The 17,785-nt window shown below is 38.9% G+C and overlaps 1 protein-coding gene across 2 annotated transcripts; it reads right to left on the bottom strand.

Annotated features, from left to right (window-relative positions):
* Positions 1-3,442: 3,442 nt before the first annotated feature.
* Positions 3,443-17,594, bottom strand: fbxo3 (F-box protein 3). Of its 2 annotated transcripts, none has more exons than XM_014175162.2 (11): positions 17,454-17,594; positions 13,253-13,342; positions 12,773-12,936; positions 12,234-12,348; positions 11,888-12,092; positions 10,861-10,906; positions 10,281-10,365; positions 5,054-5,176; positions 4,817-4,932; positions 4,410-4,600; positions 3,443-4,198 (listed from the first exon to the last, which is right to left on the bottom strand). In XM_014175162.2, exons 1-11 carry the CDS (start codon positions 17,543-17,545, stop codon positions 4,064-4,066), a joined length of 1,362 nt encoding a protein of 453 aa, XP_014030637.1. In that variant the 5' UTR covers positions 17,546-17,594; the 3' UTR covers positions 3,443-4,063. The 2 variants fall into 2 exon arrangements, with proteins under 2 accessions (XP_014030637.1, XP_014030638.1); XM_014175163.2 differs by having other exon boundaries at positions 3,443-4,195.
* Between the last annotated feature and the right edge of the window lie 191 nt (positions 17,595-17,785).

Below are 17,785 nucleotides of genomic sequence, written 5' to 3'. Positions count from 1 at the left end.
CTCAAAGCTGAGATAATGTCCCTCTAATGACCTGAAATTGCACCAGAAAGCAATATAAACCAGACAATATACACTTTCCGATGTATTTTACTTGGACAGTCAAGCAAAATGTTTTAAATGTGGCTCGATACTCCAGCATTTCATTATTTGAGATCAAACGTTTCATATGAGGCGACAGCACATGTCTCCTTTTATTTGAGGGTATTTTCAAACATACCTGTTTTACCGTTTAGAAATGAAAGAACTTTAAGTATATTATATTAAAGTAGTCAACAGTTTAGTATTTGGCCCCATATTCCTAGCATGCAATGAATACATCAAGCTTGTGACTAGATACTTGTTGGATGTATTTGCAGTTTGTTTTGGTTGTGTTTCAGATTATGTTTCACCCAATAGGAACTGAATAGTGAATAATGTAATGTCATTTTAGAGTCACTTTTATTGTAAATAAGAATAGATGTTTCAGAATACTTCTACATTAATGCTTATGGATCATCATGAATGAATAGTGAATAATAAAGACTGCGAAAGTTATAGAAGAACAAAGATCATACCCCGGAAAAAATGCGAACCGCCTCTGTTAATGGTAATTGTGAGAGGGGAGTATTTTGCGGGGGTATGATCTTTCTTCCTCTGTAACTTACACTTCCTCTTGTTCTTCTGTAAATTCTTTGAATTTGTCCAAAGACTTGAGGGAAAAAAACAAATGAGACTAGATACAATGCATTCAGAAAGTATTCATACCCCTTGACTTATTCCACATTTTGTTGTGTTACAGCCTGAATTCAAAATGGATTAAATACATTTTTTTATCACCCATCTACACACAAAAACCCATAATGAGAAAGTGAAAATATGTTTTTAGACATTTTTGCAAATGTATTGAAAATGAAAAACATTTACATAAGTATTCACACCCCTGAGTCAATACATGTTAAAATCACCTTTGGGAGTGATTACAGCTGTGAGTCTTTCTGGGTAAGTCTAAGCTTTGCACACCTGGATTGTACAATATTTGCACATTATTTTTCGACGGTCAAATTGGTTGTTGATCATTGCTAGACAGCCATTTCCAAGTCTTGCCATATATTTTCAAGGCTATTTAAGTCAAAGCAGTAACTAGGCCACTCAGGAACATTCAATGTCATCTTGGTAACCAACTCCAGTGTAGATTTGGCCTTGTGTTTTAGGTTATTGTCCTGTTGAAAGGTGAATTTGTCTCTCAGTGTCTGTTGGAAAGCAGACTGAACCAGGTTTTCCTCTAGGATTTTGCCTGTGCTTAGCTCTATGCCGTTTCTTTTTATCCTAAAAAAAAACTCCCTAGTCCTTGCCGATGACAAGCACACCCAAAACATGATGCAGCCACCACCTACTTGAAAATATGAGAGTGGTACTCAGTGATGCATTTGCCCCAAACATAACTCTTTGTATTCAGGACATAAAGTTAATTTCTTTGACACATTTTTTGCAGTTTTACTTTAGTGCCTTATTGCAAACAGGATGCATGTTTTGGAATATTTGCTATTCTGTACAAGCTTCCTTCTTTTCACTCTGTCAATTAGGTTAGTATTATGGAGTAACTATACTGAACAAAAATATAAACACAGCATGTAAAGAGTTGGTCCCATGTTTCATGAGCTGAAATAAAATATCCCAGAAATTTTCCATACAGACAAAAAGCTTCTCTTGAAATGTGTGCACATATTTGTTTACCTCCCTTCTAGTGAGCATTTCTCCTTTACCAAGATAATCCATCCACCTGACAGGTGTAGCATGTCAAGAAGCTGATCAAATAGCATGATCATTACACAGGGGCACCTTGTGATAGGGACAATAAAAGGCCACTCTAAAATGTGCAGTTTTGTCACACAACACAGAAGTTGAGGGAGCGTGCTATTGTCATGCTGACTGCAAGAATGTCCACTAGAGCTGATGCCAGATAAATGAACATTAAATTATCTACCATCATTTTAGAGAATTTGGCAGTACGTCCAACCGGCCTCAAAACCGCAGATCTGTCTGTAATAAAGCCCTTTTGTGGGGAAAAACGAATACTTATTGGCTGGGTCTGGCTCCCTAGTGGGTGGACTTATGCCCTCCCAGGCCCACCCATTGCTGCGCCCCTGCCCAGTCAAGTGAAACCCATAGATTAGGGCCTAATGAGATTTCCTTATAAGAACTATAACGCAATACAATTGCTTAAATTGTTGCATGTTGGGTTAATATTTTTGTTCAGCATACTATCTTGTTGATTCATCCTTAGTGTTCTCCTATCACAGCCATTAAACTCTAACTGTTTTAAAGTCACCATTGGCCTCATGGTGTAATCCCTGAGCGGTTTCCTTCCTCTCCGGCAACTGAGTAAGGAAGGACACCTGTATATTTGTAGTGACTGGTTGAATTGATACACCATCCAAAGTGTAATTAATAACTTGACCATGCTCAAAGGGATATTAAATGTCTGCTTTTTTTTAATTTTTACCCATCTACCAACAGGTGCCCTTCTTTGCGACGCATTGGAAAACCTCCCTGGTCTTTGTGGTTGAATCTGTGTGGCTTTCACTGCTCAACCGAGGGACCTTACAAATAATTGTATGTGTGGGGTACAGAGATGAGGTAGTTATTCAAAAATCATGTTAAACACTATTATTGCACAGAGTGAGTCCATGCAACGTATGTGACTTGTTAAGCAAATGACTTACAAATTTACTCCTGAACCTATTTAGTCTTGCCATAACAAAAGGGGTTGAATACTTAGACTCAAGACATTTCAGCTTTTCATTTTTAATTAACTTGTAAACATTTCTAAAAACATAATTCAACTTTGACATTGTGGTATTATGTGTAGGCCAGGGACACAAAATCTCAAATTAATCCATTTTAAAATTCAGGCTGTAACACAAAATGTGGAAAAAGTAAATGGGTGGGAATACTTTCTGAAGGCACTGTACATAAAGTGCATTCATTTGTAAACGGCAAAACAGACAGGTATAGAAATACTCTCAAATAAAAGGTGACATTCTGTACTGTCGCCTCATATAAAACACTTGATCTCAAATTGAAAATGCTGGAGTATAGAGCAAAATTTGACTAACTTTAGCTTCACTGTCCAAATAAATACAGAGGGGTGTGATGCTGTAGCTCATTGTTCAAACATTCAGATTTCTATGAGAAACTGCACACTGATTGGCTGCTTTACTAAACAGTTGTTTGTTTCTGCAGACTTTCAAAGGATCATAGTCATAATCACATTGCAATTAATAAGATATGATATGCATTAATGCATGACAGAGTTAATGCATGACAGAGTCAAGCCCACATTAACATGTTCCTGAATATCTATTAGATATACAGACAGCATCCAATGTAGCTCAACAGCTTTGATGTGGGCTTCTCTTTGTCATTAGCATATGCAAACATCCCAGCTTTTATGAGTTGTGTGTTTCCATATAATTCCTTTTTTTTTTTGGTTTGAAAACCACTGGCAGTGACCATCTCTGATTAAGATCGTCATAGTTAAACATGTTTAACACTGCTGCAAAAACAGCTGCAATGTAAAATAAATGTCATTTTTGATGATGCATCGCCAATACACCTACAGTGGACCTGTAGAGATGCTGTGGCTTTTTATATAAGGAATATGACTACACACACACACTACATATGCCAAGGAAAAAAGGGAATACTCAGGATTTAGATAGAGCACCAATCTGCACTTTAGCTCTATGCACTAGTCAGCCAGCTAGAGAATGAACAATGCTACTATTGAAAAAGAGGTGACAACCCTGCTCTCAATAGACAATGTCCAGTTCCAGATCGCTCCATTGTTGAAAAAAATAGAAAACAAACAATGGAGCGATCTTGGATTTACATGGGAGGGCATATTGCAGAGGCTGTGGTTGTATCTCATCGAGCTGGGGTGGAAAAGTTCACACAGGGCAATGACTATCAGCCAATGGTAAATACAGCTTTACAAACAATAAAAACAAACTTTACTCTTATGTAATTGTGAAAGTCCTTCCTAGCCCCTTTCCTAATTGAGTCCTGTGGTGAGAAAAGTGTGTCAGATGTGGCGTGGGCATCGTCCCCCTGGGGCTGCCATGTTAATGCCTCGAAGCTCACCCTCATTATGATCGTCGGTGTCTGACGAGTTGTCTTCGTTAAAAGATGCACTTGAAACATCCCTTGCCGATCCCTGCTGATGGGGGGGAGCAAATATTAAACCAAGTTCTTGTTTCAAAACTTTACCATTTATTGTATTACCAAAAATGGACAAATAAAAAGACCAACAAAACATTTTAATATAATAACCCTAACCTAAAAGGTGGCCCTGATCATTGATTTACCAAGTTCCTTAAAACTGAATCCAATTGTTACTCATCGCCATCTCATAAACCATAAACACTTACCGACCGTACAATTGACTCACGGAACGGAGGGCAAACCATGTGAAAGCGGGGGATGCAGACGTCGAAGATCTCCTCTTTGTTCTTGAGGCGGTGGAAGGTGTAGTGGCCTTCCATGTACTCTGAGGTAGTAGAGAAGGTCGTGCAGCTGGCGTACTCATGTACTTTACCCGGAGTCATCACCGGGAACTCTCCTGCAGACAATGTCATGTGGTTAGTATATCTCATGCATAAGTTACTCATGAAATGTTAACTTATTTAATTAGTATATAACATGACAATTACATTAGTAATCTGTTAGCTGTAAATCATTCTTAGATCGTAACAGGTTTTTCCACACTGCTACCAAATGGAGACAATTAAGAATTAAACATTATGGTAAGTCCACAGAATCCTCTCTAGTCACCTACCAACAACGCCTGGCCCACGGACCTCCTCCACGTTGCCATTAGCATTGGTGATCTTCCAATAACGACTGTCCAGTTGGCAAGCATTCTCAGGGAGGGCATCCTTTGCCATTTCAATCCTGAGGGTAGAATTTAATGCATAAGGTTAGGGAAGTTACGACAGCTGTATTATGATCCATTTACACATTTATATTTGTAATCATTATCAGGAGCTGAAATCAGTAGGGGAAATAGTGGTACCTGATCCGATAGGTGAAGAAGAAATGTGGAGGATGCACTGAGCTAAGCTCCGGTAAGAATGAGGTAGACACTGAAACAGTAATATCCCCCGTGGTGGCAACACACTGCTTATCATGGACGTACCTGTGAATAGTGACAAAGCTTATTAAACCTTCAAAATCCGTTGGAAGCCTAGCTTTAAATGTTAACTACATATTAGGGTTGTCCCGACCCAACAAAAATCTTGGTCGACCAAGTGTTGTCTGTTCATTCGACCAATCGATTGGTCAACATTTTTTAAACACATCCTATGTGTTTTAATCGAATCAAGTACAGTGCATTCGGGGCTCCCGAGTGGCGCAGCGGTCTAAGGCACTGCATCTCAGTGCTAGATGCGTCACTACAGACCTGTTTCGATTCCAGGCTGTATCACAACCGGCCAGGATTGGGAGTCCCATAGGGCGGCACACAATTGGCCCAGCGTCGGCCGTCATTGTAAATAAGAATTTGTTCTTAACTGACTTGCCTAGTTAAATAAAAGGTTTAAATAAATAAAAATTTCAGACCCCTGGACTTTTCCAACTTTTTGTTACATTGCAGACTTATTCTAAAATGGATTACATACATTTTCCCCTCACCAATCTACACACAATACCCCATAATGACAAAGCAATAACAGGTATGACATTTCTGAAAATGTATTAAAAAATAAAACAGAAATCCGGAAGTTTACATACACCTTAGTCAAATACATTTAAACTCTTTTTCACAATTTCTGACATTTAATCCTAGTAAAAATTCCCCGTCTTAGGTCAGTTAGGATCACCATATTATTTTAAGAATGTAAAATGTCAGAAGAATAGTAGAGAGAATCATTTATTTTTGCTTTTATTTCTTTCATCACATTCCCAGTGGGTCAGAAGTTTACATACTCATTTAGTATTTGGTAGCATTGCCTTTAAAATTGTTTAACTTGGGTCAAACGTTCCGGGTAGCCTTCCAGAAGCTTCCCACAATAAGTTGGGTGAATTTTGGCCATTCCGCCTGACAGAGCTGGTGTAATTGAGTCAGGTTTGTAGGCATCCTTGCTCACACACGCTTTTTCAGTTCTGCCCACAAATGTTCTATAGGATTGAGGTCAGGACTTTGTGATGGCCACTCCAATACCTTGACTTTGTTGTCCTTAAGCCATTTTGCCACAACTATGGAAGTATGCTTGTTTTTTTTCTTCTGGAGGTCTTGGCTGATTTCCCCATGATGTCAAGCAAAGAGGCACTGAGTTTGAAGGTAGGCCTTGAAATACATCCACAGGTACACCTCCAATTGACTCAAATTATGTCACTTAGCCTATCAGAAGCTTCTAAAGGCATGACATAATTTTCTGGAATTTTCCAAGCTGTTTACAGGCACAGTCAACTTAGTGTATATAAAATTCTGACCCATTGGAATTGTGATACAGTGAATTATAAATGAAATAATCTGTTTGTAAACAATTGTTGGAAAAATTACTTGTGTCATGCACAAAGTAGATGTCCTAACCGCCATGCCAAAACTACAGTTGAAGTCGGAAGTTCACATTCACTTAGGTTGGAGTCATTAAAACTCATTTTTCAACCACTCCACAAATGTCTTGTTAACAAACTATAGTTTTGGCAAGGCGGTTAAGACATCTACTTTGTGCATGACACAAGTAACTTTTCCAACAATTGTTTACAACCATCTCTGCAGCACTCAGCACACACCAATCAGGCCTTCATGGTAGAGTGGCCAGACGGAAGCCACTCCTCAGTAAAAGGCACATGACAGCTCGTTTGGAGTTTGCCAAAAGGCACATACTCTCAGACAATGAGAAACAAGATTCTCTGGTCTGATGAAAGCAAGACTGAACTTTTTTGGCCTGAATGCCAAGCGTCACGTCTGGAGGAAACCTGGCACCATCCCTACGGTGAAGCATGGTGGTGGCAGCATCATGCTGTGGGAATGTTTTTCTGCCTAAGTAAGTTATGGTATTAAGACTAAACAGGATGCGCTCTTAGGCCTAAAAATCTAATGGTGGTTATACAAGTCTATTAAGCATATTAATGATAATGACATTACATGGAGTATTATTATTTTTATTAATAATATAATTTGAACAGTGTAAACACAATAAATTATAAACACCAGATATGCTGTTCTAACAAAATTAAGTCTAAAGCCTTTATTACAGCAAAGCAAAGATTAAAAACAGCCGAATTTGTGAAATTGTGTACTTGACATGTCATTGCGTGACGCTTGGTGCACATGGAATCAGTAGGCTATTAAACAAGCACTCAAACATGCAACAGAAGCAGGATGTCTTATTTTTGTAGATATACAGTACCAGTCAACAGTTGGGACACACCTTTTTTCTTTATTTTGACAATTTTCTACATTGAAGAATAATAGTGAAGACATCAACACTATAAAATAACACATATGGAATCATGTTGTAACCCAAAAAAGTGTTAAATCTACATTTATTTTAGAGTCTTCAAAGTAGCCACCCTTTGCCTTGATGACAGCTTTGCACACACTTGGCATTCTCTCAACCAGCTTCATGAGGTAGTGACCTGGAATGCATTTAAATTAACTTCTTTGGGATAGGGGGCAGTATTTTAACGGCCGGTTAAAAAAACGTACCCGATTTCATCTGGTTACTACTCCTGCCCAGAAACTAGAATATGCATATAATTAGTAGATTTGGATAGAAAACACTCTAAAGTTTCTAAAACTGTTGGAATGATGTCTGTGAATATAACAGAACTCATATGGCAGGCCAAAACCTGAGAAGATTCCATACTGGAAGTGCCCTGTCTGACAATTTGTTGTCCTTCTGTTGCATCTCTATCGACATTACAGCATATGTGCTATAACGTGACACTTTCTAAAGCTTCCATTGGCTCTCTAAAGCCACCAGAAAGTGGAATGGGGTGTCTGCTGTCTCTGGGCAAAGTACAGCAGCAGAGTTTGTAAGTGGTCAGTCTGGGGACAGTGAGACTGAGATGCGCGTTCACGAGACTTCTCAATTTTTTTCTTTCTCTCTTTGAATGAATACAACGTTGCCCGGTTGGAATATTATCGCTATTTTACGAGAAAAATAGCATAAAAATGGATTTTAAACAGCGTTTGACATGCTTCTAAGTACGGTAATGGAATATTTTGAATTGTTTTGTCACGAAATGCGCTCGCGCGTTACCCTTCGGATAGTGACCTGAACGCATGAACAAAACGGAGGTATTTGGATATAACTATGAATTATTTGGAACCAAAACAACATTTGTTGTTGAAGTAGAAGTCCTGGGAGTGCATTCTGACGAAGAACAGCAAAGGTAATCCAATTTTTCTAATAGTAATTCTGAGTTTAGGTGACCCTGAAGTTGGCGGATGTCAAAATAGCTAGCCGTGATGGCCGAGCTATGTACTCAGAATATTGCAAAATGTGCTTTCGCCGAAAAGCTATTTTAAAATCGGACATAGCGATTGCATAAAGGAGTTCTGTATCTATAATTCTTAAAATAATTGTTATGCATTTTGTCAACGTTTATCATGAGTAATTTAGTAAATTCACCGGAAGTTTGCGGTGGGTATGCTAGTTCTGAACATCACATGCTAATGTAAAAATCTGGTTTTTGATATAAATATGAACTTGATTGAACAAAACATGCATGTATTGTATAACATAATGTCCTAGGAGTGTCATCTGATGAAGATCATCAAAGGTTAGTGCTGCATTTAGCTGTGGTTTGGGTTTATGTGACATATATGCATGCTTGGAAAATGGCTGTGTGATTATTTGTGTCTATGTACTCTCCTAACATAATCTAATGTTTTGCTTTCGCTGTAAAGCCTTTTTGAAATCGGACAATGTGGTTAGATTTTAACGAGAGTTATCTTTAAAATGGTGTAAAATAGTTGATTGTTTGCGAAAATTGAATTGTGGTATTTTAGTTGGTTTTGTATTTCGCGCCGTGCGATGCCATTGGCTGTTGGCTTGGAGTTCCGCAGGCGGAACGGGGTTCCGCTAGCAGAACGGGGTTCCGCTAGCAGAACGTGAGAACGCTCTCATGAGAACCGCCACAGGAATGGAAGACCCAGAGTTACCTCTGCTGCAGAGGATAAGTTCATTAGAGTTACCAGCCACAGAAATTGCAGCCCAAATAAAAGCCACAGAGTTCAAGTAACAGACATCTCAACATCAACTGTTCAGAGGAGACTGCGTGAATCAGGCCTTCATGGTCAAATTGTGGCAAAGAAAACACTACTAAAGGACACCAATAAGAAGAAGGGACTTGCTTGGGCCAAGAAACACAAGCAATTGACATTAGACCAGTGGCAATCTGTCCTTTGGTCTGAAGAGTGCAAATTTTTTGATTTTAGGTTCCAACCGCTGTGTCTTTGTGAGATGCAGAGTAGGTGAACGGATGATGTTCGCATGTGTGGTTCCCACCGTGAAGCATGGAGGAGGAGGAGGTGTGATGGTGCTTTGCTGGTAACGCTGTCTGATTTATTTGGATTTTAAGGCACACTTAACCAGCATGCCTACCACAGCATTCTGCAGCAATACGCCATCCCATCTGGTTTGTGCTTAGGGTGGGACTATCATTTGTTTTCAACAGGACAATGACCAAGAAGGAGAGTGATGGAGTGCTGCATCAGATGACCTGGCCTCCACAATCACCCGACCTTAACCCAATTGAGATGTTTGAGATGAGTTGGACCGCAGAGTGAAGGAAAAGCAGCCAACAAGTGCTCAGCATATGTGGGAACTCCTTCAAGACTGTTGGAAAAGCATTCCAGGTGAAGCTGTTGCGAGAATGCCAAGAGTCTGCAAAGCTGTCATCAAGGCAAAGGGTGGCTACTTTGAAGATTCTCAAATATAAAATAGATTTATTTGTTAAACACTTTTTTGGTTACTACATGATTCCATAGTTTCATAGTTTGTCTTCACTATTATTCTACAATGTAGAAAATAGTAAAAATAAAGAAAAACCCTTGAATGAGTAGGTGTGTCCAAACTTTTGATTGGTACTGTATATCTTTTTTTGCTACTGCTCGACTAAAGAAATCTTGGTCGACCAACAGCCTATCAACCAAACAATCGACCAGTCGACTACATGGGGTCAGCCTTACTACATATTGTTGAGTATTGCAATAATGACACAGAAACTATGACCTTCCTGCATGTGCCTGTTATGTATTCCAGAAAGGGAAAGTTAATGGAGATTACCTGAAGATCTGATCCCGGATGATGGGGTATTCTCCTGTTACCACGTTATGGACGTATGAGGTAAACCACTCAGTAAAGCTGGACCCTAAGGTGAGAAATTAAAGTGAGAGGAAGCAAAATAATGAGAAAGTGTGAGACACTGCATTAGAAGTTCAAACCCATATGTTGAGGAACTAACACATTGAATATCAAGAAATATTAATTTAGCAAATAATCCAGAGTTCCATTTTTTTATTCATTGTAAATAAGAATTTGTTCTTAACTGACTTGCCTAGTTAACCTTTAATTAAATTAATCCATTCATGGAGTGCTATGTTGCAATACAACAGTTTATTTATTTATATTTGAAGAATGGGAGCAGTGCCTTCCTGTTTAAGTCTGATTGGGGAGAGATTAACCGGGCACTGCATCCTCTGTACCTTGAACAATTCCAAGAAGTGCATAATAACCTAGTTGTTAAGCATCCATATAAAAGTTTACAATTGCTCAACTTGCAGTGACATGTTGCAATGAAACATTTTCACACAACCTAACTGAAATATTTGTATAATATATGTAACAAACTAATAGCTCATCATACCTGTGATGAACATGTCAATTGCAGATGGATCTTGTGCCATTTGATCCTATAATAGAAAAATGTAGAACAATCCTATTAGTCATCCATTAGTCAGTGATGTAAAGTACTTAAGTAAAATTGTTTAAAGTACTACTTAAGTAGTTTTGGGCTAATCTGTACTTAAATATAAATAGTGTTGACAACTTTTACTCCACTACGTTCCTAAAGAAAATAATGTACTTTTTACTTCATACATTTTTCCTGATACCCAAAAGTACTCGTTACATTTCAAATGCTTAGCAGGACAGGAAAATTGTCAAATTCACACACTTATCAAGAGAACATCCCTGGTCATCCCTACTGCCTCTGATCTGGCGGACTCACTAAACACAAATGCTTTGTTTGTAAATGATGTCTGAGTGTTGGAGTGTGTCCCAGGCTATCATTAAATTTAAAAATAAAATTGTGCTGTCTGGTTTGCTTAATATATGGAATGTGAAATTATTTATACTTTTATTTTTGATACTTAAGTATATTTTAAGCCAAAGACTTTTATACTTTTACTCAAGTATTATTTTAACGGGTGACTTTTACTCGAGTCATTTTCTATTAAGATATCTTTACTTTTACTCAAGTATGACAATTGGGTACTTTTTCCACCACTGCCATTAGTTAATTTCCATTATTCAACATTATCTCCTGCCTGTGGTGAGATACCATAGCTAGAAAAGGGCTACCCCCAGTGGCAAAGAGTTGTCCTGCCCCAGACAATTTATGAAACGTAAACACTGGAAGCTGTTTGCAACTGACGTGGTGAGATAGCTAGAAAATGGCTCCCCCCAGTTGCAATGAGTTATATCTGTCCCAAATAACTTAGGAAACATAAATACTAAAAGTTATATAAAGCTCAAATTAAGGAGTGGTTTATTATTACTAAGCGATGCTACCCACTTCCTTATTCTTTTCATCCTTAACCTGTGTGTGAGAATAAAAGGCTGTCTCCCAGTTGTAATTGGGGAGGGGGCCGAGGTCTCATATGAAAACTGACCGGGCAGTGGTAGAAGATCTCGCTGCGGCTGCGGCCCTCAGTGCCCTCAAGGGCCATGTATTGGCTGAGGCCTGTGTGGAAGCAGAAGGTGAGGGGCAAACACTGCCTCATGCCCTTGCGCTGCTGAAATCCACCTGCTGCCGTTTCAATATCAAGCAGGTCCTCTGAGCGGTAGTGGTTAGACAGGGCCATGCTTCCCATTAACCTGGAAGAAAATAGGGGTAGATCATTTTTACCATAAGTATACTTTTATGTCAATTTGTTAATGTAAATTCATCTTATTCAGCTCAGCAGCACAAAATAAAAATATAGACAAACAATTATTTGAATTGATGAATTCTCATACCCAGGAACGACCAGCTTCTGCCCATTGTGTATCCGGTATGAGCACCGGTAGTCATCTGAAAGCTTGCAACAAATCTGGGCCTCAATGCCATCCAGCTCTTCTTCCTTTGCTCCCTCTGCTCAGGGGAAATCATCAAATGACTTAGGCAAACAAACTACAATAAATAAATAATTTTAAAAAGGTAAGGATTTTCTATCCAATACATTTGGAAATCCATCAGCATATTGGTTGAAGGTTTTAAGATAAAGGTTAAATTAAAAAAAGTACAAAATTATTTAACTAGGCAAGTGAGTTAAGAACAATATCTTATTTACAATGAAGGCCTAGGAACAGTGGGTTAACTGCCTTGTTCAGAGGCCGAACGACAGATTTTTACCTTGACAGCTCGGGGATTCGATCTAGCAACCTTTCAGTTAGTGGCCCAACTCTCTAACCACTAGGCTACCTGCCGCCCCAATAAGGCCTAATGGTTCCATTGAACCATCCCACAGCGATCAAATCCCCTAAAGTGGTGATGTGTATTCCTTGTGGAGGTTTACCTTTGAGAGAGGCAATCATCCTGGGGCACTGCTGGTCAAGGTATCTCTTCAGGTCATCCCAGGCTTTCTTCAGTGTGCCATAGTGATCAATGTAACGACCCAAGTCAGTATAGAACTCTCGGAAGAGTTCCTTCCAGGTTTGAACCTTCTGAATTTTGTCTGACCTGCTCAACAACAACAAAATATTTAGCTAAATAAAACATATCAGTACTATTCCGTTTGGAAAATAAACACATTCAGTACAAACATTCCTGATTATTACAGCAAATAAGAGCTCAAAAGAATGTTGGTACAAGCCATTTTGAATCCTTTTAAATTTGAAACGTTTTTATGTGAATGTTTTGCTGTTACTCTTCACCACAAACCAGAGCAAGTTAACTACAACTCTACTCTTTGCTACAGACAAGATTCTCATACACAGGCTTTACACTGTCCATAGGCTGATGAAATCCATGTTTTTTTGTTGTTGATCAGACTTACTCAGTTAAGAGCCAATGTTTCAAACAGAGGCCTTTCCATAATGGGTTGTGGCCGGAAAGCTCGTTGAGTCGTCTACTCACAAAACTGCAACTATGGATAGAAAATAAAAAAGTTATTGCTAGTTAGCAGGTTCTTCGCATGAATTTCAGTATATCAGGATGTGATGGTGCGATACCTGTAGAAATTCAATCAGCTGGCAGCTAGCTAGCTCAAATGAGCTGTTACAGTTGAAGTCGGAAGTTTGCATACACCTTAAATATATTTGTCTAACTCAGTATTTCACAATTCCTGACATTTAATCCTAGTAAAAATGTCCCATCTTAGGTCAATTAGGATCACTATTTTATTTTAAGAATGTAAAATGTCAGAATAATAGTAGAGAGAATCATTTATTTTAGCTTTTATTTCTTTCATCACATTCCCAGTGGGTCAGAAGTTTACATACTCATTTAGTACTTGGTAGCATTGCCTTTAAATTGTTTAACTTGGGTCAAACGTTTCAGGTAGCCTTCCACAAGCGTCCCACAATAAGTCGGGTGAATTTTGGCCCATTCCTCCTGACAGAGCTGGTGTAACAGTCAGGTTTGTAGGCCTCCTTGCTCGCACACGCTTTTTCAGTTCTGCCCACAAATTTTCTATGGGATTGAGGTCAGGGCTTTGTGATGGCCACTCCAATACATTGACTTTGTTGTCCTTAAGCCATTTTGCCACAACTTTGGAAGTATGCTTGGGGTCATTGTCCATTTGGAAGACCCATTTGCGGCCAAGCTTTAAGTTCCTGACTGATGTCTTGAGATGTTGTTTCAATATATCTACATAATTGTCCTTCCTCATGGTGCCATTTATTTTGTGAAGTGCACCAATTCCTCCTGCAGCAAAGCACCCCTGTGCTTCACAGTTGGGATGGTGTTCTTCGACTTGCCACCTTCCCCCTTTTTCCTCCAAACATAACGATGGTTATGGCCAAACAGCTCTATTTTTGTTTCATCACACCAGAGGACATTTCTCCAAAAAGCACGATCCATGTGCAGTTGCAAACCGTAGTCTGACTTTTTTATGGTGGTTTTGGAGCAGTGGCTTCTTCCTTGCTGAGCAGCCTTTCAGGTTATGTTGATATAGGACTCGTTTTACTGTGGATATAGATACTTTTGTACCTTTTTCCTTCAGCATCTTCACAAGGTCCTTTGCTGTTGTTCTGGGATTGATTTGCACTTTTCGCACCAAAGTACGTTAATCTCTAGGAGACAGAACATTTCTCCTTCCTGAGCGGTATGACGGCTGCATGGTCCCATGGTGTTTATACTTGCGTACTATTGTTTGTACAGATAAACATGGTACCTTCAGGCGTTTGGAAATTGCTCCCAAGGATGAACCAGACTTGTGGAGGTCTACAATTTTTTTTTCTGAGGTCTTAGCTGATTTCTTTTGATTTTCCCATGATGTCAAGCGAAGAGGCACTGAGTTTGAAGGTAGGCCTTGAAATACATCCACAGGTACACCTCCAACTGACTCAAATTATGTCAATTAGCCTATCAGAAGCTTCTAAAGCCATGACATCATTTTCTGGAATTTTCCAAGCTGTTTAAAGGCACAGTCAACTAAGTGTACGTAAACTTCTGACCCACTGGAATTGTGACACAGTGAATTATAAATGAAATAATCTGTCTGTAAACAATTGTTGGAAAAATTACTTGTGTCATGCACAAAGTAGATGTCCTAACCGACTTGCCAAAACTATAGTTTGTTAACAAGAAATTTGTGGAGTGATTGAAAAACGAGTTTTAATGACTCCAACCTAAGCGTATGTAAACTTCCGACTTCAACTGTATAAGACGGCAAAGCTAGCTTGCTATTTATACTAACTAGCCAATTTCTCTTGAAATCCCACTTCATACAGGGGAGAATCATTTGAGGCTTATAAAATCAACAGACCCAGGTTAGCATTAGCTAGCTCGGACGCTAATAGTCTGGCAAATAAGTAGCTCTCAAGAACCCAAGGTGTATACCAAAGATTATCGATATACTGTAAAGATACATGTCTCTTCGCCCTAACCTTCTTGCCCTTTGTGCTGTTGTCTGTGCCCAATAATGTGCTGCTGCCATGTTGTGTTGCTACCATGTGTTGCTGCCTTGCTATGTTTTTGTCTTAGGTCTCTCTTTATGTAGTATTGCGTTGTCTCTTGTCGTGATATGTGTTTTGTCCTGATAAATAAATAAATATTTTTTTTATCACAACCCCCTTCCCCGCAGGAGGCCTTTTGGTAGGCCGTCATTGTAAATAAGAATTTGTTCTTAACTGACTTGCCTTGTTAAATAAAAATAAAAAACAATGTCCACAAAGCGGCACTGCGGGCTGTCAAGCTCCAGCCTATCGTTTCCGCCTGTTTTCAATGGAGAGAGATGCTGTTCTACTAGCCTCATGTCATGAATATGCATTGCCATTCCGATATAAAGTGTTATCTCAAAGTTGCCAGGATGTAAATGTATTACTTATATCAATACACTCCGTAACAACATAAGCATTACCAAACTTCTATTCGATCAAATAAATCTTGCGGAACAAATAAGCCATACATTTTTTTGACGACCAAATTTGACACTCTCTCATTGACCTCCATACAAAAACTTCTTGCTTGGTGGGCAAAACAACACCACCCGCTGGAGGGACAAAGATTTTCAGCCGAGTTGGGCCTCTCTTCGTCTTTGGGCATACCCAGATTACAGTTTGCCCCCCCCTTGGGTTCTCTGCTCATGGTACTGATCAAAGTTGACTCCCTCATGAACTATAATTCCTGCTCTCCGTTTAATACTGACGCTCTGTCTAAATGCAAATACACTTCACCAGCGATAAGGTTTTGTAAACTTTTGGAACTTAACTTTCATACTAGGGAGAAAGAATCTTTCAAATTCAAAATATACACTTAAGGTCTGCAGTTTTTCCATGTAAATTCATCTTATTCAGCAGCACAAAAACCAAATATGGACAAATAATGATTTAGATTCAAGTACTCTCACCCAGGAACGACCAGTTTATGCCCATTGTGGCTGTATCTGTCATGCTGTCTTTAAAGCAAGTACAAGAAGCGATAGATATGTTCTGTGTGCTATTTCTATGATTCCTCTTCCTAAATTTCGTTTTTAGTCTTTTACTTTCGGTTTTGTACACAAGGTTCAAACAGCTGAAAAAACAATATTGTTCGGTTATTGAAAATATATTTCACAGCGGTTTAAACAAAACAATTTGCAACCAGGAAATGGCGGAGCGATTTCTGCATATTGCACCTTTAAGTTCCAAATGTTTCGAAAATTGTATCTCGTGCTGGGCTCTTTTTGTCTATACAGAGCATTTTTGTACACCGTCGGAGCGTCTACAGGCGGCAGACAGCTTTGTGTATAGACGCGGTATAATGTCTAATAACATTTACCATCTAATTTGAATGGGATAGTGGAGAAGTAACATTAGCTAGCTACAACAACAAGGCATCTGAAACCAAAACAAACCATTATGCTGCTTTAATATCAAAGTGGGAAGGAGGTAATTATCAGCTGTGAAGTCGTAAATACAAGTTGGCTGCGTTCAAGTGCTTTGAACTCGTTGAGAAACACTGATTGGCTGATGGCCAACAAGCTCAATTAACTTAAAGTAGCGCTATCATGCTTGTAAACAAATTAGTGTTAAAAAAAAAACAGACATTTATTTTTTATAAATAATGTGTTACTGCCGAAAATGCTGTTATCTAGGTAATTTCTTAGTAGATGACGTCAGGGGTCAGCACATGGATGATAGACACATTTCCCACTAGTAATTGGAGGGGCGTTAAAGTGGATTATTTATTTAACTACTAAATACCACCTTCCCACTTGGTTAGAAACGCAGCATTAGCCTAGCTACTAGCCAACCCTAGCTAGCGACGGTAAATTAGCTCACGGCTAATTGAAAGTTACATTTTTATGCAATAAATATACCTGCAACTGTCATATTGAATAAGACTAATGACCAAACAATCAGGAAAGACAACACATTGGCATGCAATAGCAAGCTAGCTAGTAAACAAAAGTGAAATATTTGCTTAGCTAACAACATCTTGAGAACGTTAACTATAGCCAGCTTTTGTAGCTAAGCATAGCTCTATTACACAACATAAACTCGTATGGTATTTTGTGCACAGGCCTTTATCCCTCTGAAGCGTGTTATACATACCTTATCAAATCTCTAAAGTCAAGAAAGGATAACATTAAGAGCAAAGGATCGGAGGGTAAATTGTTCAAGCTTAGCTCCATGGACGCTGCCATTTTGGAACCTGGAGTTTTGCTTCAAGTCCCGCCCCATCTATTGTGACAGAGCGTTTCCGCATGCTTTCTTGTTATCAAATAGTTCGCACATGGGGAGTGGGGCTAGGGAGAAGTTGATATGAAAAATGTGATCAGGTTGTTCTCATCTATCTCAGCTTCCTGTGTAAACATTTACACATATTAGTAATGGATTACTTCAAACTAGTAGGATGCTTACGTAGGTGGTTGATATGAATCATC

This window comes from Salmo salar, chromosome ssa26 (genome assembly GCF_905237065.1).
Source record: "Salmo salar chromosome ssa26, Ssal_v3.1, whole genome shotgun sequence".
NCBI classification, from domain to species: domain Eukaryota; kingdom Metazoa; phylum Chordata; class Actinopteri; order Salmoniformes; family Salmonidae; genus Salmo; species Salmo salar.
This window is presented reverse-complemented; position numbering and strand designations above follow the sequence as displayed.

Bases quoted from the DNA above. Each gene is read 5' to 3' on its own strand.
- fbxo3 (XM_014175162.2), bottom strand. From the start codon at position 17,545: ATGGCAGCGTCCATGGAGCTAAGCTTGAACAATTTACCCTCCGATCCT. The intron at 12,937-13,252 runs GTAAGTCTGATC...GTTGTTGAGCAG, and splicing joins AAACATTGGCTCTTAACTGA to GTCAGACAAAATTCAGAAGG. The intron at 10,907-11,887 runs GTCAGTTTTCAT...TTTCTATTATAG, and splicing joins AGATCTTCTACCACTGCCCG to GATCAAATGGCACAAGATCC.